Source organism: Trichoplusia ni, chromosome 3 (genome assembly GCF_003590095.1).
Source record: "Trichoplusia ni isolate ovarian cell line Hi5 chromosome 3, tn1, whole genome shotgun sequence".
In the NCBI taxonomy this organism is placed as follows: domain Eukaryota; kingdom Metazoa; phylum Arthropoda; class Insecta; order Lepidoptera; family Noctuidae; genus Trichoplusia; species Trichoplusia ni.
This window is the reverse complement of record NC_039480.1, coordinates 10,572,097-10,593,834: the sequence shown is the minus strand read 5'-3', so window position 1 is coordinate 10,593,834 and position 21,738 is coordinate 10,572,097. Positions and strand designations below refer to the sequence as shown.

Here is a 21,738-nt window from a genome sequence, read left to right as displayed (position 1 = left end):
TAATCACCACGTTAATTTGTATTTTAATTTACTGTAACTAACGAGACCAAAACCTATTTAATTAGTTCACAGGTTAATTACTTATATTTTCAGCGGTTTAATTAAAACATCCCTTAAGTCTTAAACGCGCTGGAAACAAACAGAAATTGTTTTATAATTCGAAACGACAATACCATCGTTAAACACCCTTTCACAGGCCGATGAAGAAATTGTTCGGAACCCTTGTTTATTTCATAATTGCTTTAATTTCGCGCTTTTATCGTTCCGGTTCCTTGCACCTCAAAACTGTGCCGACACCTAAATTTATAAATATAATGTCAAGTACGTCAAATTGTATCTTAATTTAAATGCAAACACGCGAACGAAATAAAAAGTTGTTTAATCCGGTTAATATGATACTAAAATAGCCTCACTTACCTAGGTACATTATCCACTCATAAATAATGATGCCCTTTTGTTTAATTCACTAGCCTACTTACTATTAGTCTATTAGTAAATTACTTTTAATAAAATAATCATACTGATATCATCACTACAGTTTAACCTGAACAAATACTATATTACTTTCTTATATTAATTTAAGAGGTGGTGGTAGGACTACGGATATATTATTTAGTAGGTCACCTTTTTGTGGACACTTCGTAAATAATATAGAAGCGCCTAGGATCTTATTAGATCCCAAATCCCTAGCGAATATAGGCACTACTACAAATTACCGGCTTATCGTCGCCCTGGCATTATTTGTCGGCTTTATATTACCCGCCAGAATTAGGGTTTGTAGCCCATAAACTAGGCATTTCTTTTAATTAGAGATGAGGTATTAATGGACTTAAAGATAGTTAATAGTTTACGGTGTTTGACATGAGGTTATAATTGTTAAAAGATCCAACATTATTCACACGTATTTATCAGGATTGCCGACTAGTTTTAGATGCAACCGGATACCTTAATCATAGACTGACTCGGTGCTGAGTTTACCTTGCGTAAACTAGGTTTAAACGCATGTGTAAATCGTTGCATCTTTTAAGTATGAATTATCCTCACGAAAGTTACTCTTTTGTTAGTATTGTAATACAATTCAATAAACGTTTCCTTGTGAATCCGGACTAGTTCCGGACCCAACTGGAGTTCCAAATCATGATCTGAGGCAGAGTTATAGCAAATGGTAAGTACTAGTGGTTTCCTTTGTACTTTGCTAATTATATGGTATGCGCTAAACTGTGCCATTTCACTCATGTGTAAACCAGTAATGATACATTATCATAAACATTGCGCGCTCTCAACGACAGCAAAGCCTACATTCATTAATCAAGAGGCTTAAAAGCATTCTATACTCTACTTCGTTCGTACAATATAGATACTGAATGACATATCGCATGAAACGAGAAAATAACGCTATGAATAATTATATATATATATTTTTTAGGATGGGTAAAGTATAATAAGTAATGAGCAAATGCATGTCAGAATTTTAAGAAAATAACTTAGAAATAAGGTTGTCAACATTAAACAATGCAACAATGAGGTTAAACTCAAAATTAATGATTATCAAAAATGTGTTGACCAAACCCAAAAATATACGTACCTACCTCGATTTGAATTACCGTTCAAGAGACAGGCATTTAAATCGCAAATCAATACACATAACCTACTTATCTATCATGAACAAATGACGCGGTCAATACTCAATACCGCTACACTAAAAGCCTATGTTATTGAAACTGCGGCCGCTTCAATATCAAACATGTCGACATTGTCCATCAAACATTGTGGCCTACACGTATATTGCATTAACTATGTATAACTAGGAACCTACTTATAGTATATAGGTACGTACCTATGTATTTACAATGGACATCAATTTATTTCGTACAAGTAGAAAATTCAGTTTCACCAAGTTAGGAGGAGTCATTAGGCATGTATATTGTATAACGATTCTATTACTTTAAATGATGCGAAAGCCTTATTTGAATCATAATTCTGACAGTATCAATCACAAAATACATATATAAGTAAATAATGTAATTGCAGTTCTTCATAAAACTTCGCGGTAAGTTGCTATACTATGCTTTTGTTTCTGGTGTCATAGGATAGTACAATAAAGATTTTAATTAATAATTTTAATTAGTCAAATAATTACCTTAATTTGAGTAAAAAAGATTATGACTAAAATCTTATCTTAATATTTTTCTAGTAATTGGGTAAACTTTTAAATTGTTTTTAATTATGCAGTTATAATGTGATAAGGCTCTGTGTAACATCATGTTCTCATTTGTTCCACTAAATTGCAGAGATCTTAAACCTATTTTCTTTATGAAAACCTAAATAACGTAATATAGATCTCGAATACACCTGATAATTTTCTCAAAAAGAATGGAACTCCTGACAATAATGATAATTTTAGATTTTCCTGTAATCTTAATGGACTTCATACGCCCTCGGGCAAGAGTAGGGTATGTGGGTTTCTTACCGGATTGCTTCACTATACCCTTGTACTTGAGACCATGGAAACGGCTAAAAAAAATACCGCGTATTCTCCCGTAGCCTAACCTTTCCCTTGTGTGTTAATCCAATGGTCAGGTTATGCTTGTACATATAAAAGTATTTATACAAAATACTCAGCAAATTTTAACAAACAAGAGCCATATCACATTAGGAGAAAATATTTTATTCTACGTAAAAGCAACAATTAACAAACTACGTGCAATATAAATGTGTTAATTAAGTAATTAACAAACGACGCGATGTCATTAACATATCGGTCAGGTCTAGATCCCCGAAAATAGAAAAACAGGTAGCACTACATAATTTGTATATTTTAACTAAGGACGATACCATAGCATATAACTTTTCACTTATTTAATACGCCTCGGGTTCACCTCCTCTGTGTTTAATTTACCGTACAATTTTACATCTTCTATTATTATTTCACACTATTGAGTATTGCCGCGGCATTCAAAACCATCGATTGGCTTTTATTTCAAAATGAAATTACTACAATACGTTTTTATTATTGTTGTCTTTTTATACTTACTGCTCTCTACCCAATGTCTGGCTGAAAACGTAATAGTTAACCAATTCAAGTTCGATCCCTTAGGAGCAATGAAAGAGTTGGCAGAAGTAATAGACATTTTGAATTCCAAACAATCAACACATCCGGATGTTCATTTAAATATTACCCAGTTAGTTGAGAAGTATGGGTATCCCGTCCAAGAATATAAGGTGACTACAGAAGACGGTTATGTACTCACAATGTTTAGAATCGAGAAAAAAGGTCCGCCAGTGCTCCTGATGCATGGAATCCTGCTGAGTGCGGATGACTGGGTGATCGCAGGCCCAGACGATGGTCTAGCATACATTCTAGCATCGTCAGGCTACGATGTTTGGATGGGGAATGCACGAGGAAACAAGTATTCTAGACAACATGAAAGCATTTCGCCTGAAGACTCCAAATTCTGGGAATTCAGTTGGAACGAAATAGGCGTCAACGATTTGCCAGCTATGATAGACTTTGTGCTCGAAACTACAAGTGAAAAACAATTAGCGTACATTGGTCATTCACAGGGAACAACAAGCTTTTTCGTGATGTGTTCGGAGAAACCAGAATATAATCAAAAGATTTCAATAATGATTGCTCTGGCGCCCATTGCTGCGATACCTAACGCAAAGAGTCCTTTAGCTAGAATACTGGCGCCATACCATTATTACGCGAATGTTTTGGTCAAGTTATTTAAAATACATGAAGTATTGCCAATGCCCGTAGAGTACCAATATATGGAAAATCCAGTGTGTGAAATAGGTAACGGCATAATTTGTAGCACTGTCCTATTCATGTTTACTGGATTCGATTATGAACAAATTAATCAAACAAATTTACCAGTGATATTTTCTCATACACCATCCGGTTCCTCTGCTCAACAATTCATTCATTATTTACAAATTATAAATTCAGGAGTATTTAGAAAATTTGACTACGGCGATAACAAGAATCAAGCAATTTACGGATCAAGCAAACCTCCTAAATATCGTTTGGAACTTGTTAAGGCTCCCGTAGCCTTATTCTACAGTGAAAACGATTGGTTCTCCGACGTCGAAGACGTTACAAACCTACAAAATAAACTACCGAATGTCAAAGAAATGTATCTTGTCCCGTTCAAAAAGTTCAACCACGCTGACTTTTTATGGGCAAAGGATGTGAAGCGATTAGTCTATGCTAGAATTACAGACGTGCTGAAAGATTCGAAATCAATGAAAACCATCTAATGTGCTAGTAATTCATGTGGGTTATAACAAAAGCTGACGTAAACATTGCATTGCCTCATAAAATAAAGGAAATACTAACATGCCGATAAGATTGTGGCCGCAGCATTCAAAGATTGGTGTATATTGAATAGCAAATTGTTATGTACAAACGTTTGATTAAGTTGAATATATAGCTGTCCATAAGGCAACTATATATTCATTAAGTTACAGAATAAAATGAAAAATATTAATATTGTTGAGTTTAATATTTTCATAGTAAAAATAGAAGAAGTATGTGTGTTTATTACACTTAAGCCCGATTTTTCAATCGCCAGATAACTTTTATCTGAGGAATAAATATGGCTGTTTGACATATTTTCTATACAAAAGCTGGCAAAACGTCAAACTTATTCATCAAATAAAAGTTATCTGACGATTGAAAAATCGGCCCTTAGTCAAATGAAAAAAATAGTTAAATTTCATACACCTACCTATGTAAATCAAACAAAATGACTGTTTACAGACTAACAATAAATTAAAAGAACCCTCGTGCCTTATCTCTCGGTGTTCAGATAATATTAATTTTAAATAGCTTTGATACCTACTTACCACCTACACATCAGTCAGCAACTAGCAGTTAAATAAAGTTGGTAATATTATCAACAAGCACCTGCCGATATACATAATATTCTTCAATACGCTCAACTACAAAAATCGATTAAATATAGGAGTCATGCTGTCATGCAATTAATCGAATACCTGTCACGTAAGTGCCTACCTACTCTACACCACGCTGCCGAACAATACGATCCGATTTAACGACATTCCATGATTCCATTTGCTGATATAGGGCAGTATCGCCAGTATCCTACGACCCGATATGCCTCATCAATTCGCCGAACGTGAAACAGATTTTTTGAATGACAGACATTTTCTGTTCTTGTATAGATAGGATATTCCTATTGAAATAACTTTCCGTTATATTACTTTCTTTCTTTTTCTGCCATTGATGATACTGTAGTACTCGTATGTTGGATAATATAATTCATTTTTCTAAAAAACATACTAAAATCTAGAGAATAAATGATTAAGTTTGTCTCTCGATTAGAACTCGAAACAAAACACTTTTGCCCCACGCAGGCGTTACCTAATTGCCGTCGGCCGAAAACTCATGTCAATAAAAAAAACGTTAATTAAGCCTGATTCTGTCTACGGCTTTCAACCATGTGTCACAGTTTCACCAACAATTGTATTGGTAAACTGTCAAGAGGGCTGTCAATTCTTGTTCGCCGTCGCTGTTTAGTAAACTTGTCCCAGAAACTGCATGCGACTGAAATGGAAACAATAGCAAAATAATAAAACAGCAACGTGCCTTGGACTCATATTACAATGTGTTTGTTTACTAAAAAACTGAAACCAGGTACCACTTACATAAATCTAGGTATCTATATCAGAGTTTTAGGGGTACATTTGCCAATTAGCTAGTCGTTTCCATTTACAAAAACATTGCCTGTTACTTTTAGTAATACCCCACAAGCTGATTTTCCTAGTATATGCTTTACGATAGACTAGGTTGACCACTCACCAACTAGACCGGGGTAGTCGCGAGAGATTGCAGGAAATGATCAAGGCCGTGAGTCCGTGTCAAAAAAACGCCTAAGCAATGACAAAAGGACTAGGTGTCATTTGAAAAATGTTGATAACTAGCGAATACTTAAAAAGATCGTTTTTAAGTATCTACCTCTCATTTATTTTCAGCAGTTGCCTACCCACTGTTTTTCCATGGAATACTTCCGGGGTTGCTTAGTAACATAATATTATACTTTTCAGCAGATTATTATATTATTAAGAACACTTTGTATCGAGTAGCAATATTTAAACATTTTAAATGTATCACTGCATTATCGACTCGTGTCAGCCGTTAGCACTGATTTTAAAATCTTTCAACTACCTAATGGACGCCCTAATAGGTTGACTCATTTGTTAAAATATTGACATAAGATTTAAAAATACATTCTCAGTTAATACGAAGTTTTGTAATCAATCTTATGCAAACATTGTTCCCCGACTCAAACAATAATATAATTCATAAAAGTACTTGGACTAGCTATTTTATATACAAAACAGGCAGTAGTGCTCAGGCGGCCGCCGTCGCAGCTCAAATACATTAGTGTTCCTCGTACCCAATCTCGTTCGTAAACCGTGAACGCTCATATCTGTCATTGTCAATTTAAACGTCAAGTTGGGCATCAGTAGAGTTCAGAATGGGTTATCATAAGTGATAAAAGTTAACTTATGTTTGCGCAAATAAAAACATATTATATAGTGTAATCGAAGGAATAGTTGGTTTTACAAGAAATCACTATGTCCAACATACTAGTAAAAACGTGTTTAAACTCATTACCGTCAAAAATCGGCAGATTTTCATCATTCTCCTTTGTGCAACCTCTGCAAGTGGTGTACGGAAAAATCTACTCTGAGGTATCTTGATTATTTGTTATCATTTTTAAACTGGCTCACAATGCACGGAACATGCTTTTAAATAACAGTAAAGTGTTAGGTTAACTATAGTCGGTGTCTGCTTCACTCGAAGTCAGTCCTATAAATTGTTATAATTTTCGTCTGTGATAAATTTTGCATTCCGTAAGTACCAAATCAATAAATGATAGACTACATGAAATACAATGATTTCATAATATTATGTAGCAGTTTTATGTTACGAAACATGCGCGGTTTGTGTAGAGTGTAGTGCAATAGTGTAGAGATAAAACAACCAACTTTTGTTTTTGATTGCATTATCTTTTATCAGTTTGAGGTCAATGTTTGTCCTTTATATTACACTATATTCTTAAACAAAGTTTAGTTTGTTTCTTGCTTTGTAAGGTTAAAGTCTATATCTTAAATAGTGGGCAACAATTTATTTTGTTAAAATATTGTGATCTATATATAATTTTTGAAGCAGTTTCTGTACATAAACATTCCAGACACCTACCTCAAAGCAATTTCATACAAGCCCAAAAATGAACAGCTCAATTATGAATGGAAATCTTTGGGAGACCGACCCTGAGCTATATGAAGTCATTAAGAAGGAGAAGGAACGCCAGAGGTCTGGCCTGGAGATGATAGCTTCGGAGAACTTCACATCAGTTCCTGTACTCCAGTGCTTGAGCACATGCCTTCACAACAAGTATTCAGAGGGCATGCCCCACCAAAGGTAACTTTCTAAATTAACAAGGCCTTTGACAAAGCAATCTGCATGGTGTAGTGGGCAGAATATTTTATTGCTGTTGAGCAAGAACCATACAATACAGTTAGCTACAGTTAACTTAGTTACTTATTTCAATGTCACACCTTAACCATTCAGAAGAAAAAACTGATGTCTTGTTGCATTTGGTAAAAAGAAAAATAACAATAGACATTTTTCATTAAATATCATAAAAATTGTTTTCCTTATTTGCTTTTTACTCTCCCTTAACCTTAATTTTACTCCATTTATTAATTCATTCGGTCATTTTTGTTACAGATACTATGGTGGCAATGAATATATTGATGAAATTGAAATCATGGCACAGCAGAGATCTCTTGCAGCTTACAGGCTTGACCCTGAACAATGGGGTGTCAATGTTCAGCCTTACTCTGGTAATTATTGAAGATTTCTATCATCAATACTATTCTTAACTTGAAAAAAAAACAATCAAACTATTTTCCTTAAGACTAACATTGTTAATGCAATTAACAGCTATAAAAAATATGAACAGTCAGCTCAAGGTAGCTGATCAGAAAATAAACTACTCAATTAACCTCATTACATATAATTGTCTTGGATATCCGTGATAATCATCACTGAATTGAAAAAAGAATATTAAAGAAGCTTATTTATTTGTTTAAAATGTCATGTATCCTATTAAACAAACATGTAGGTACCTATATTGTTGAAATATAGTATTCAAATTAAAAACTATAGAGTGCAAAGCCACCCATTTTTTTTAAATAACATTGTCTTAAAGAAACCCCTTCCAGCAGCTTTTTTTTTATTAAATATAATAATTCAATTTGCAGGATCTCCCGCCAACTTTGCTGTGTACACTGGTGTTGTTGAACCTCATGGCAGGATCATGGGGTTGGACCTGCCTGATGGTGGCCATCTTACCCATGGATTCTTCACAGCCAACAAAAAAATATCTGCCACATCTATTTTCTTCGAAAGCATGCCATACAAGGTACTTACAGCCCAAATTATTATTTAATCATCTATCATTTATGTCTATGTTTGTCTATGTTAGGTGACTTCAAATATATTCCATCAAGGTTCATTTAATAAAAAAAGTTAGAACCAAGAACAAATTAATTTCCTACAAAATAAATATTTTTTAATTATGTAAAACCTTAACAGCTTAATATTTTCTTTCCCTAAGCTTCATAAGTTTACGATAAAATATTGTTTCATACTCTTTCTTGAACTGGAGGTACCTAGTGTGTTAATAGTTCTTTTGATTGCTTATTAAATACGCATACGATGTAATAAACGAAATAATATGCATAAATATCCGAGAAATATTAGTACTAAACATTCTTATCATAGGTATATTGTGAACATTATGGCAAATTCCAATAAAATGTACACACTAACAATTGGACATCAACAGTTCATCAGAATGATGCAATATCTGTTATTAAAAGTGTGACCTATGTACATAGGAATAAATAATAAATTCGAATGTAAAAGAATTTGTAAAGCAATTACGAGCATTGAAAAATATACCTTATGTTTATCACGTAAGAGTTAAATTACGATAAATTAGTCCCTTGGCCATAAGTCCGCGTGTTACCTCATCTATTGAAATCTAATTATCTCGTCTCGGTTATTAGCTCAATGATTAAAGCTTTCAGTTTCTACGACATGATGTAAGAGGCATTCGATTCTTGTTATTATCGAACTATTTACTTGATAAGCGACTCTCGGTCACACCCGTTTGACGTAATCTGAGCAAACAATTTCTCTACGAAGTTACTCTGATTAACCCTTGATCTTGATGGCCACTTTAATTACTGTTTACGATACAGCGATAAAAATAACCTATTAGCATGGTCATACGCTCTGAGGACCGATAGTGATTATTATTTAGCTCAAGGTTATAAAAATTACTATAGTTTGAGTCTTAATATAATAAATAAAGTGAATTTTTGGAAGATATTATCTATGTCTATTGGATCTTCGTCTGCTGAACATTTGATTAACCAGAATTCCTAACAATTTTCCTCTTTCTATCAATATCCCACTTGACTGCGCAACAATTCGATTACAACAATTGTTACATATTTATTTCTTTTACAGGTAGACCCTGTATCAGGTTTAATAGACTACGAGCAGTTAGCCATAACTGCGAAGCTCTTTAAGCCACGTTTAATCATCGCTGGTATGAGCTGTTATTCCCGTTGTCTGGACTACAAAACTTTCCGCAAGATCGCTGATGACAATGGCGCCTACTTGATGGCTGACATGGCCCACATATCCGGCCTGGTGGCCGCTGGTAAGTTAATAGATCATCTATTTTTACTCTACTAGAATCGAAAAAAAAAAAAACATTGAACAACTTGTTTACATTTTAAATGCAAGTGGTCTGACAGAACTGATTGTATTTCAAGCGCCGTTGTTTTTTTGTTAATTGGTATTGATATGTAGATGCAGCAATTATTATTAGAATTAGAATAGAATGTGACCTCTACTGACTAGCCGACAAAAAACTTTTTTGAATCACCTCTTTTGACTTCACTGAAAATTGTTAACTAAAAAAAAATCATCTTAATTTCCAGGTATCATCCCCAGCCCATTCGAATACTGCGACATCGTAACTACAACGACACACAAGACTCTGCGAGGTCCCCGCGCTGGTGTCATATTCTACCGCAAGGGTGTCCGCAGCGTGAAGGCTAACGGCCAGAAGGTTATGTTCGACATTGAGAACAAGATCAACCAATCCGTGTTCCCCGGACTTCAGGGTGGACCACACAACCACGCCATCGCTGCTATCGCGACTGCCATGAAGCAGGCAACCACTCCTGAGTTTGTTGAATACCAGAAGCAGGTTAGCACTCATACAATACTTCAGTATTTAGTTTATTTTTCATAATTGTTTCCCTCACTATTATTACTTCACTATTACTCACCACAGGCCTCTCTATTCTTCTTCCATCAATTAAGACACAATCGAACAAAAAACTAAATTTGAAAGACACAATGTGACAAATATTTAAGATTTTTATAATTGAAAAAGCTCGCCCAGTAAGCCTTTTTGTATTTCCATGCTAATAAGAACCCTTTTTCTAGGTCGTGAAGAACGCGCAGCGTCTGTGTAGCGGGTTAGTATCCCGCGGCTACTCCGTGGCCACGGGCGGCACGGACGTGCACCTGATCCTCGTGGACATGCGCAGCGCGGGGCTCACGGGCTCGCCGGCCGAGCGCATCCTCGAGCTCTGCAGCATCGCCTGCAACAAGAACACCGTGCCCGGGGACAAGAGCGCGCTCAACCCCTCAGGCATCAGACTTGGTAAGGAAACATCAACTTAAGGAAAAAGTTTTTAGAGTTTATTTTCAAATGTTTAAACATTAATTCATTCTTTAAAGTTTCCGTTGCAAATGTTGCTTATTGTATAAATGATTAAACTGTATTTATTCTTCTCAGGAACTCCCGCTCTCACCACAAGAGGCTTAAAAGAGGCTGACATCGACAGAGTAGTTGACTACATCGACAAAGCTTTGAAAATTGCCCAAGAGGTCACGAAGATATCAGGACCGAAAGTGGCTGATTTCAACAAGACCATTGAAGAAAGTGCAGACTTCAAGGCGAAAATAACCAAACTTAGGGAAGAAATCGAAAACTACAGCAGAGCATTCCCTCTGCCTGGATTTGAGACCTACTAAGCATAAACTATTTAACTGCTTTTGCATTTATATTACAATATCCATGGATATTATAAGACAATTATTAAAATTAAGTGCCTTATATGATTTAGATTATATACATAGTATTTAAGAATCTCCTACTACTTTTAATAAATGTTGACAATTAATCTGGGTCGTTTTTATTCATTTTAAATCAAACTGTAATATAGCATTATTAAATTTATCTGATTTCTACGTTACGTATGTTGAACTTACTTATAAGCAATAATTTCTTCATGCATTTCTAGTAAAAAATGAACGTATCGAAACGTTATTACAAAGATACAAAACAACACTTGTTGCTAATTGTGTGTTGGTAAATATGAACTATTAATTGAGCTACGTTTTTGGCAACTGTGCTCAATTAATATTTACATTGGCATCGACTAGCAATAGTGGATTGCATTTAAATACTAGTGATTCTTCGTCATTTCGTGCCATTTTCACTTATTACGAAAAATAGTAAGAAGTCAATATCCCTTCATGGGATTCCATGAAAGGATTCCAAAGCAATTTAAGCAAAACTATATATAAATAACATGGGGCTAATGTACAGCAATGTAAAAACGCTAGTAAAAATAGGATATTATGAAAAATGAAAGCCAGAAATTCAGATTTTAGAGAGGTCTAAACACCTAGATGTCGAAGCCATATTAGTTTTTTTTATTGGTAATACAATTCATAGTCTATGGTTATTAGTTCGCTCGCTGTTCGTTCATTTGAATCATTTCTAATCATTCACTCTTTATTTCGTGAAAATTGGGTTGTTTTTGTGTCGATAACGCAATTAAATCTTAATTGAGAACGTAATTATATGGTGAAAATAATTTATAAACAGTATTCCAAAGTGGCATAAAACGGAAGAAACAATTTAACTCGTTTATAAACCAAAATAAGTGACGACCTTGTCTACACGAACGTATGTTATTTTGGTTGGCAGAGAAGAAAAAGTGGATTATTTCTTGTTTTGATAAACAGATATTGTTTAGTGTTTGTATGGATATGGGTGTTCTATGAAAGCGAATCTTAATGGGCCACGAGACGGACTAGATTTCGGCGATATTATGTATAAATTTGCGTGTGGTACACATCACCTGGAGATCAGGCGAGTGACTCCTAGCTCACCATGACTATGTATCCATCGTCTGGAATGGTAGCGACACCACAACAAGGAACTAGTCAAGTCACGCAAAATGGAAGCACTACGTTACCTCGATCACATCATCAGAGAACAGGTAAACACAGTAAAAGTTCGTAATGACAAAATGTATATTAACAGTCACTATACACCAGTAGATATAATTTTAATTAGACCACCTTTAAGAGCAATTTATACTACCTCAGGTATTTATATAATTGCATGTATACTGCAGAGAATAATATGACTAAGCTACATGATTGATTGCAGTTAAAACATATATTAATGTAGTAAAATTTTAAAATATAACACTACTATAATATGCCAGGGCAAAGATACATAAGAATTCATTATTTGATCACATCATTAGCATTGATACTTGCACAGGTGTTAGACAAACAGTTATTATCTTTCTCCCTTGATAATAATATAAATAGATTTATGAGTAAAAAGTGATGTCAAACATTATATCAAGTGTACCCATTTGTATTAAATAATACTAAAACATTAATCTCCTAATATGCCTGAAAAAAAAGTCATGTTGATGGACTCTATGGATGTTACTACTTTGTAAACACTCAATGTTTTCTACTTGATGTTGTCTCATTTGCCAATTATTAACTTCCCTGTCTACAGTGTGAAAATGTATTCATGCCAAAAGTTTAGTTGAGTGAAATGTTTGTTGACTTGTTCTGTTTTCCTTATGAAACTGCACCCCATGTAAACAACATTATAATAGAATAAATGATATAACTTTTAAACCTTTGAACAAACAAGTAACTTTCACCTATTAATTTTAATTTTGAGTATTATTCATGTTTAATCAAATAGCATCAATTAATATTACAGGCCGGCCACCCGCAGCACCTAAGTCATATGACTACTTACTAAAAGTATTACTGGTTGGAGACTCGGATGTGGGCAAGCAAGAAATACTGCAGGATTTAGAAGATGGCTCTGCTGACTCCCCTTTTTGCAGTGGCAGTGGTAAGCATCTACACTCTGATCTTAATAATATTAAAAAACTAGCTATTATCAGACACTAACTGTGTGGATCTCATTTGTATTTAAATTGTCCCTGGACTTCTACAACATATTTCAAAACCAATGTAAACCAAGTCTGCCCAAGAATTTACAATAAATGATGGGACTAATGAAACAATCATTTTACATTTTGTATTTGTTTTTTTTTTCATTATTATACAGAAAGTTTCTGATGTTTGAAATGAAAATAATATTTTTTAGTTGTAAAGGAATAGTTTAACGCCCTCTTATCAATCTAGGTGCTTTTTATTCTTATTAGTCAATATAATAATATGTCACATACTTTCCGTATGTGACATGGATTACCAATGGCCCTAGTGCATACCCTTATATTGGTTCTAAGTACAACAGTTCCCTATTGTCTTAATGCTAATCCTATACTGACATCATGGGCTTACTGTAGAATATTGTTATGGTTAATGGATGACAAAATCAATGTATAGCATTGGATAGACACCATCAGTTTGTAATTAAAGTGGTACTTTATCCATTCATCATTTTATATTTTCTTTGATCAGTAGAATACAATTTCACTTTTCAATTATTACGCACTTAAAAATGATAGCTATAAAGAAAACAATTTGTAATCAATTATTTTGTGGAATGATATCACAATTAGGTAACCTAGGAGATAACCCTTGCCTTTTTTAATTCTTTACTTATTGAAAGAACTGATGAAATTTGGCAAATACTTCAAAATTGTTGGTATTAATAATACCCTTACTTTTGATAAAGTTGATAATGTTAACTTCATATTTAAATCACAAATGTATTACGACTAGTGAATTGTGTGTAGTAATAGTATTACATACTACACAGTGTCTTTGTGCTTAAGACTTGAATGTTTGGGAAACCCCTACAATATCTTTTTATTCATATTACATATTTAGTACACCACAATATGTACACATATTCAATATATTTAATCTACTTAAGTATTCATATTAGGAAATGAGGTCTACATAAAATGTTAGTCTAGCACAGGTCATGCTCCTAAGAATGATAACAACATATTCAATGAATCACCTGTTTATGTTCTAGATATGTATAACAATCAACTAAGAATCGCTTGTAAATTGATTATTCAAACTGTATTGGTATGTAGGATAAATGGTTATTGATAAACAGCAATCAAATTGGAATGCCACTCGATTTTAACTAGACACTAAGTTATAATATTCTGTTGTGGATGTTATCTGAAAAAAGATGACAGTGTAATATTCTAATTATTAAAAATAAAAATTCCTTTACAAAGGTTTAGTTTGGGGTACCTTTCATGTATCTTAAAGTCATAAAATTTATTTTTGCAGCATACAAGACAACGACTATCCTATTAGACGGTAAAAGGGTAAAGCTGCAGCTATGGGATACGTCGGGACAGGGTCGATTTTGTACGATCATACGGTCGTACTCCCGCGGGGCGCAGGGCATACTGCTCGTTTATGACATCACAAACAAATGGTCCTTTGACAGCATCGACAGGTGGCTTGAAGAAGTCGAAAAGGTATGTAGCATCCACTAACACTTATAAAATATAATTATGACTTAAATGGGACTAGTGTGTCTGTGCTATTTATTTTCTACCATCTCTGTAACATATGGAATGCAATAAATGATTGAGTATTGAGTATTAAAAGCGATAGTGATAGCGGGTAGCGAAGCGGTTGAGGTCATCCACTGTGCGCGACGTGTCGCGGGTTCGATTTGAGTGATCCACGAATGCTTGTTCTGAGTCGGGGTGTCTTTGTGCATGTGATTTGTATGTATGTAAAACACCCTGCGAAACAAGGATTAAATTCCATACTGCCGGAGTCAAAAAAGTCGAAAGTATACAATGCCCTTTATTTCTAGCATGCGCCAGGAGTTCCAAAGGTCCTTGTGGGCAACCGTCTGCACCTAGCCTTCAAGCGGCAAGTTCAGGAGCGCGATGCCGAAGTTTACGCTGCCAAGAACCACATGGCGTTCTTCGAAGTCAGTCCCCTCTGCGACTTCAACATTAGAGAAAGTTTCTGCGAACTTTCTCGCATGGCGCTTCACCGTAATGGCATGGAAAGGCTATGGAGGAGCAATAAAGGTAATTGCTATTAGAAACCTATACATAAAACAAACTTCTACAAAATAAAATTTAAATTTATTTCCATGAATGATTTATATGTATTTACGGCAGGCCTAGAGAAAAATAATATAAAGTAATGCTAGTTTGTAAGATGTCCCACTTATGAAAGGTTCAAGTGGGACAGAAGAATGAATTGAAAAATTAAAAATGAATCATTTGTATTGCACTGATGTACTTAATATTATAATATGAATCATTTGTGCAGTACTCAGCCTGCAAGAGCTGTGTTGCCGCGCGATCGTGGCCCGCACGTCGGTGTACGGGCTGGAGCGGCTGCCGCTGCCGACGGCGCTGAAGTCTCACCTGAAGTCGTACGCGATCTCGGCCGCGCCCAGCCGCCACCGCGCGCGCACGCACAAGCACCCCCACCACACGCGACTCAACTGCACCGGACGGAACTCATGCACCATCGCCTGAGAACTACGCTCCTGTACTTGTGACTACTTAAATGTGGCTCCATCTGTCTTGGTAATCTGACATCCTGTATCTTACTTCAACATCTAAAAGCTACGCGTAACTCCAACCTGGCAATAATATAAAACCCCTTTTTTCAAAGACTAAAAAATCTCATTATTTTTTCTATAATATTTGAAGTTAGTAATAGTGAGGTATTTTAATATGCGTGTCACATTTGTCGTAGAGAGCAACGCCACATTTATGATAATCTGTTTTTGACTGCCAATGGTAATCGTTAAGGATAGTATAGTAATGATATAGAACATAGTTGTCTTAATTTTTGTCGTGAAGTTTGATAATGAAAACTTGGAACTTGAGTAATCCTAACACAAAATACAGGCTGTAAATGACAACGGATTTGTGACTAGAATATAGACTAGGCTAAGACATTGTTACTTAACAGAATATAATGTGAATATTGTGTTATTTAATTGTAATATGTGAATATTTTGACACGGCATCTAGCCCTAAGTTTGTCCATCGTGTAATATCTACATTAACTTTGTATTGACTAACATTATTACGTGCCTAGCGATATGATCTATTGTTATACTGCGGTGATAATTATATAAGGATAAATAAAATATAAGTGCCATCAATATAAATTTGGCTCTTCATAACACTTTATTTGAATTCGGCTTTGGAGTCGATATTCGGTACTAACCATATTGTTAGTCTTGTCCGGTCACCTATTATTCATTAGTAATTGTATGTAAACTTATAGACACAGCTATAATATTCATTTTAAGTGACATCGGTACAGTTTCTTGAACTATGTTACGTAAGTACAGTTTTTCTATTTCGATTTATGTAGTAATATGTCTTGGATAATATAAATTTCGAATTGTACAAGTATCTTATTGTCCATTATTTGTAAGGTATTATACTTCTTAAGGTCTCATGATGTGTAAATATTTTGGCTATATTTGTATCAATTACAAGAGTTCATTGCATACCAAATGTTCATTCTAAATTATAATGTCGTAAAAATGTTGGCTATTTTCAGATATACATATTATATTATTACTGTAATTTATTATTTAGGATGTTAGTCAACGTAACTGCTAACCGATTTCTTCTATAATATATGGTTGTGTATGTTTTAGCATGTTATATACATAGTTAATTTGCATTTAATATTCAGTTTCTTTCACGTCCTAACTACATAATAACAACGAAAATTAAAATAATATTGTGTCAATCAGTACTTTTTTAGTCCAGTCCGTCCTTAGAGAATAATTCTATCCTTCTTGAAATTTCATTGCGAGCCTTTGATGGCCTTATTTTTGTTTTATTATTACTTTTTATTATCATTATTTTTCTGTAAATGAAAGAGTTAATCCAGTTACGCTATTATTGCAGTGTTGATTTCGATGTCGAAATGAACACTGATTATAGCAGATATGCATGTATGAATTTTTAAATTTGTTACTTTGTTGATGTTTATTTATAATTAAAAATTGCATGTTTTATGTACAATCAAAGCAAATACAAATCTAAAAAAACTAATGAAGTGACGTGATTTTTCTTTTGTAAATACACACTTTTATGTTTCTATTACGAGTTACTTTATGATATATCTACTTGTGATAGCTATAGTGGATAATATAACAATCCAAATAAACTAATACCGACTAAAAGTTTGGTTTAGGTTGATTACAGTCATAATTTTATTATATTATTCATTACGTAAGTCTTGAAATAAAACTAATTTATAAAAACAAGTTGTATTTTACTATTTCGTCACCCGATATGTTTTTATTTTTCCACTTTCATTCCCAATTATTTTCGACAAATACATGCGCATTACGCACTGGTAACAAAAAATAAATCAATAGAACATAACATGCGCGGTACGCTGTAGTGTCTGTCTTGGGCTATGTCCAAACAATGTTTGTGATTCTTACTGGCAATGTTTTAGTGGTACAATAATACAAATGTTCGGTAGTACAAAGAAATGTAATCTCTCACACAAAATGATGATTCGCCTCAATAATTTTTTGTATGTTTTTAATTTACGTCAAGGCACAATTCTTATTGCCGTCCATCAAATCGTGAGTATGAGAAATTATTACTTTTTTAACTGTTGTTGTCGTGCAGTGTCCCTAATTTGACAGCAATTAAATAATTTAATCTTTTTGCAGGCGCTATCATCTTTCATATTAATCATATTGCTAGTCGGGATATCTCATGTCGGGGAGATGTTGTCAATGTTACACAACGACATGATAGACGATGCTGACAGGCGCGGGCTCTACGACGCGACCTACGGAGAACACCTCACCTATCACAACGGAGATGTGATCACCACCAACAATCAACGTAGATTTGCTAAAGCACAGCACTTAGCGTCAGGTTACTCATGTTTATTTCTTTTAAAAAGGTTGAAGTGTTATTATGTGAATCAAAAATACAGTAGCTACCCTATGACTGGCCATTACCTCCCTTACCAATGTCAATAGATTGAATAGTTTCGTTATAGCTGATATTCTTTTACTCAATTCAGTGCAAGTTCTAACAAAGACACGTCATTCCTTTTATAGCTAATATAGCCTACTAAACTAAAGACTTATTATTTTCCAGTGACGGTAATATTTCTCTATACAAGCACAATTCTGACGTCCATATACTTGATGTGCTGTATCTCGCTGCTGCACGGGGCAGTGAAGTATAAGCGCGAGTATGTGCTGCCGTGGATCATGGCCGCCTGTGTCGGTGTGGTGCTGCTCATCGTCGCTATTGTAGTAGGAGATGGTTATCCATGTATTGTCAACCATTTCGGAGGTCACAATCTATACCGTGAGTAATAGTTTGGGTAGTGTAGATTCAGATTATAAGACAGTTAAGTTTAGCAAGAAAGATTTGATCTAAATTTACATACTACTACTATATCATAATAACTTACCGGTAAACACTGTTTAGATCATTGAATGCGCAATTAAAACAGTATAATTGCATGAACAATAGCCTTTTTTTCGCTGTCGTGTGAGAACAAATGAACGCGAACGATGACCTGGTAAAAGTTAGTACATGCATGCAAGGTTACGAGTTCAATTCCCGCATGCAATATTTTTTCATTAGATATACGACGGCTGAATTTAAGAAGTAAAATGACTGCTTTTTATTACGGTTTTTTTCTTTTCTTCCAGATTTCGGATGTGCGCTGTTCGTGTTAACGTTTATCTACGCTATTTGCGCTGTTAGCAGCTTCGCCCTCGAGACTGGCAGCGGCCGCTGCGCCCGCTCGGTCCGCGCCGCCAGCGACGAGCGCGGCGAACGCCTCTTGCTGCTGGACCACGTCGCGCACTCCAGCCTGCTGTCTGCCGCACAACTCAACAAACTATCTAGTGGCACACGCACACAGTTCGTATAGATTACCGCTGCATTTATCCATATGGCTGAAAGTTGAAACTACTTTACCAATAGTTGCGCACCCCGCTAAGTCTAGTAACCAAAACGAAATACCAAAACCTACTTCTAAGTATATTTGTTATGGCTGTAGAGAAGTTTATGAATGTTTTGATATATTTTTTTAGGGTTTATTGCTTGTGTACTTTGTATTTTATGTAAAATAGTTGATGAGGTTTTGTTCGTAAACTCTTCTTTATATTAAGTAATTTTAATAATACCATGAGGTAGTTGTGTTAACGCACAAATAAAGTTTTTTGGCTTAACAGTTCAAAAGATTTATTAATGTAAGGACACGGGCTTAATGGGCATTTACAATGAAAGTATTTTATTTGCAAGGAATAATGTAAAACTTTTTTCATTGCTGAACATTACAACAAGGGAAAAATTATAAATTTTTCTGAATGCATCTGTTTTCGTCCGAAAATTAGTACATTAAGTAACTTGCTTAGATACTGTTGTGTACTAATGTATTTGAAGTACACTTTGTGATATTATTTTATATAATGGAAAAAAATAATTATTTCTACTAAAATTACTGTTGGTACAAAATAAATAGTCAAAATTATAACTTCAGAGGTTAATGGTTTGTTGATTTTATTCAATTGACAATATAAAACAAATTTAACATTGTTTAAAATATAAAAATCTTAAGTATTTTAAAAACAGTAGAATTCTAGAAGCTGTACTGTATCTAAAGCATTATTCTATTAAAATACTTCAGAAAATATGCTATATTGAAAATAAAATAATCTTTTAATAAAGTGTTTGTTTTCTTGATCATAAAAAATGTTAAGCATACTTTATTATGTTTAAAATTGTAATCTTATTGAATATCTTGAGTAAATAAGATAATATTTTGACTCTTATAAACACTATTCCTACTCACTACAAAAATGGAAGACATCATTGTTCTTTACTACTTATAATATTTACAGATCCACAAATTTCAAGCATCACACAAATACTCCTTGAAGCCACTATAAAAGACTTCCACAATGTTTTCTGGTACAGATATAATATTGCTATTATTATAAAAAAATAACAGCCTACTGTCATGAAAACTTGAAATAATTATTATGCAACATTTTTTATGCAATTTGTTGGTATGTTAACATTATTATTCTCCCCATCTTCCATTCTGTAATGGCCTCTGAATTCCTCGAAATCCTCTAGCAAGTATAAACTTCTCTGATGATTCCGACCTGCTTGCTTGAGGTTTCAATATTTTAATACTTTTGTAAAACCTTTCCAAGTCCATTTCAAGTATAGGTACTTCTTTGCCATCCCACACTTTGAAGAGTAAATTGCCTTCAACTTTACTGACTAGTGCTGCAAATCTAATGGCCATGTAACAAAGGCCAATTATTCTATCTTTATCAAGCTCCTTTACTCCAGTGGCACTGGGAGCCATGTCTGACAACACCAAGTCTACTTTACTGCCTCCAAGAGCAGCTATTACTTTATCATGAGCTTCTATTGTAGAAAAGTCCATATTGCTCATTATAGATGCACCCTGCAAAGAAATAAATATTCATAAGACATGCTAGCATGTGAGACACTAATAATGTGTAAGTGAGTCGGCTATATTTAGTACAAACAAAGAATTTTACATGACAAACAAATCATAACAAACTACACAATACCTCAATTGGAAATATCTGCAGTTTATCAATAGCTAGAACTCTCCCCTTTGGTTTGGAAGGATCAGCTCCATCAGCGTTCGTTTTTTGAACTGCTACTTGCGTCCATGACCCTGGCGATGCACCAAGGTCAATAACTGTTAGGCCTGGTGACAAAATGTTTGTTTTGTCGTTCATTTCTAATAATTTAAAGGCACTGCGACATCTGGGGCAAAGAAAAGGAAAATATATCAACCACAATCAAACTACGATACATTTTATGTTATAAAATTATTGAAATGTGATGATCACCTGTAATTATATATTTTTGCCTTTTCAACGTAAGGATCTGCTTTTTGACGAGTTAACCATTGCTGCGAACTTTTCAAACGTTTTAGACAGTTAACGAGGAAACACATCTTTGTATAGCTTAGTGGTTTAGGTGTGAATGAGCCCGACAGCATCATCGTCTTCAATTTAATTCAGTTTCCAACTGAAGATAAAGATAACCTATTTTTATACTAATGTCTAATGTCATACATGTTACTTGATTTTACGCCAAACATAAATGTCACACAGTTACATCAAGGAAAAACAAACACTTTCACGTATCTATAGTCATTTTCTTCACGCATTTACTATTTTGATTCGATCGATTTTCTGTGACAGCTGTAAGTCGATATTCGATACATCAATTTTCGTACAGATGATAAAAGAAAAGACAATAGAGAATAGAAGAGTACTTTTTAGGAATTGAGTACTGTGATCT

The 21,738-nt window shown here is 34.3% G+C and overlaps 5 protein-coding genes across 6 annotated transcripts; 4 read left to right on the top strand and 1 right to left on the bottom strand.

Moving 5' to 3' along the window:
* Positions 1-2,462: 2,462 nt before the first annotated feature.
* Positions 2,463-4,609, top strand: LOC113492399 (lipase 3-like). Its single transcript, XM_026869880.1, has one exon. The coding sequence runs from the start codon at positions 2,986-2,988 to the stop codon at positions 4,261-4,263; it is 1,278 nt and encodes a 425-aa protein (XP_026725681.1). The 5' UTR covers positions 2,463-2,985; the 3' UTR covers positions 4,264-4,609.
* A 1,844-nt stretch (positions 4,610-6,453) lies between these two features.
* Positions 6,454-11,313, top strand: LOC113491873 (serine hydroxymethyltransferase, cytosolic). Of its 2 annotated transcripts, none has more exons than XM_026869065.1 (8): positions 6,454-6,723; positions 7,227-7,456; positions 7,766-7,881; positions 8,302-8,462; positions 9,578-9,773; positions 10,057-10,328; positions 10,571-10,790; positions 10,926-11,313. In XM_026869065.1, the coding sequence occupies exons 1-8, from the start codon at positions 6,607-6,609 to the stop codon at positions 11,162-11,164; spliced, it is 1,551 nt and encodes a 516-aa protein (XP_026724866.1). In that variant the 5' UTR covers positions 6,454-6,606; the 3' UTR covers positions 11,165-11,313. The 2 variants fall into 2 exon arrangements, with proteins under 2 accessions (XP_026724866.1, XP_026724867.1); XM_026869066.1 differs by lacking the exon at positions 6,454-6,723 and adding an exon at positions 6,763-6,885.
* Positions 11,314-11,894: 581 nt separating this feature from the next.
* LOC113491876 (ras-related protein Rab-40C) lies at positions 11,895-17,663 on the top strand. Its single transcript, XM_026869070.1, has 5 exons — positions 11,895-12,420; positions 13,173-13,310; positions 14,678-14,871; positions 15,219-15,441; positions 15,689-17,663. The coding sequence occupies exons 1-5, from the start codon at positions 12,312-12,314 to the stop codon at positions 15,898-15,900; spliced, it is 876 nt and encodes a 291-aa protein (XP_026724871.1). The 5' UTR covers positions 11,895-12,311; the 3' UTR covers positions 15,901-17,663.
* Positions 17,664-17,741: 78 nt separating this feature from the next.
* Positions 17,742-20,111, top strand: LOC113491877. Its single transcript, XM_026869071.1, has 4 exons — positions 17,742-17,993; positions 18,084-18,294; positions 18,523-18,738; positions 19,089-20,111. Exons 1-4 carry the CDS (start codon positions 17,877-17,879, stop codon positions 19,310-19,312), a joined length of 768 nt encoding a protein of 255 aa, XP_026724872.1. The 5' UTR covers positions 17,742-17,876; the 3' UTR covers positions 19,313-20,111.
* A 49-nt stretch (positions 20,112-20,160) lies between these two features.
* On the bottom strand, positions 20,161-21,661 carry LOC113491878 (rRNA methyltransferase 2, mitochondrial). The gene is made up of 3 exons (XM_026869073.1): positions 21,282-21,661; positions 20,994-21,195; positions 20,161-20,863 (listed from the first exon to the last, which is right to left on the bottom strand). Exons 1-3 carry the CDS (start codon positions 21,434-21,436, stop codon positions 20,468-20,470), a joined length of 753 nt encoding a protein of 250 aa, XP_026724874.1. The 5' UTR covers positions 21,437-21,661; the 3' UTR covers positions 20,161-20,467.
* Positions 21,662-21,738: the final 77 nt, after the last annotated feature.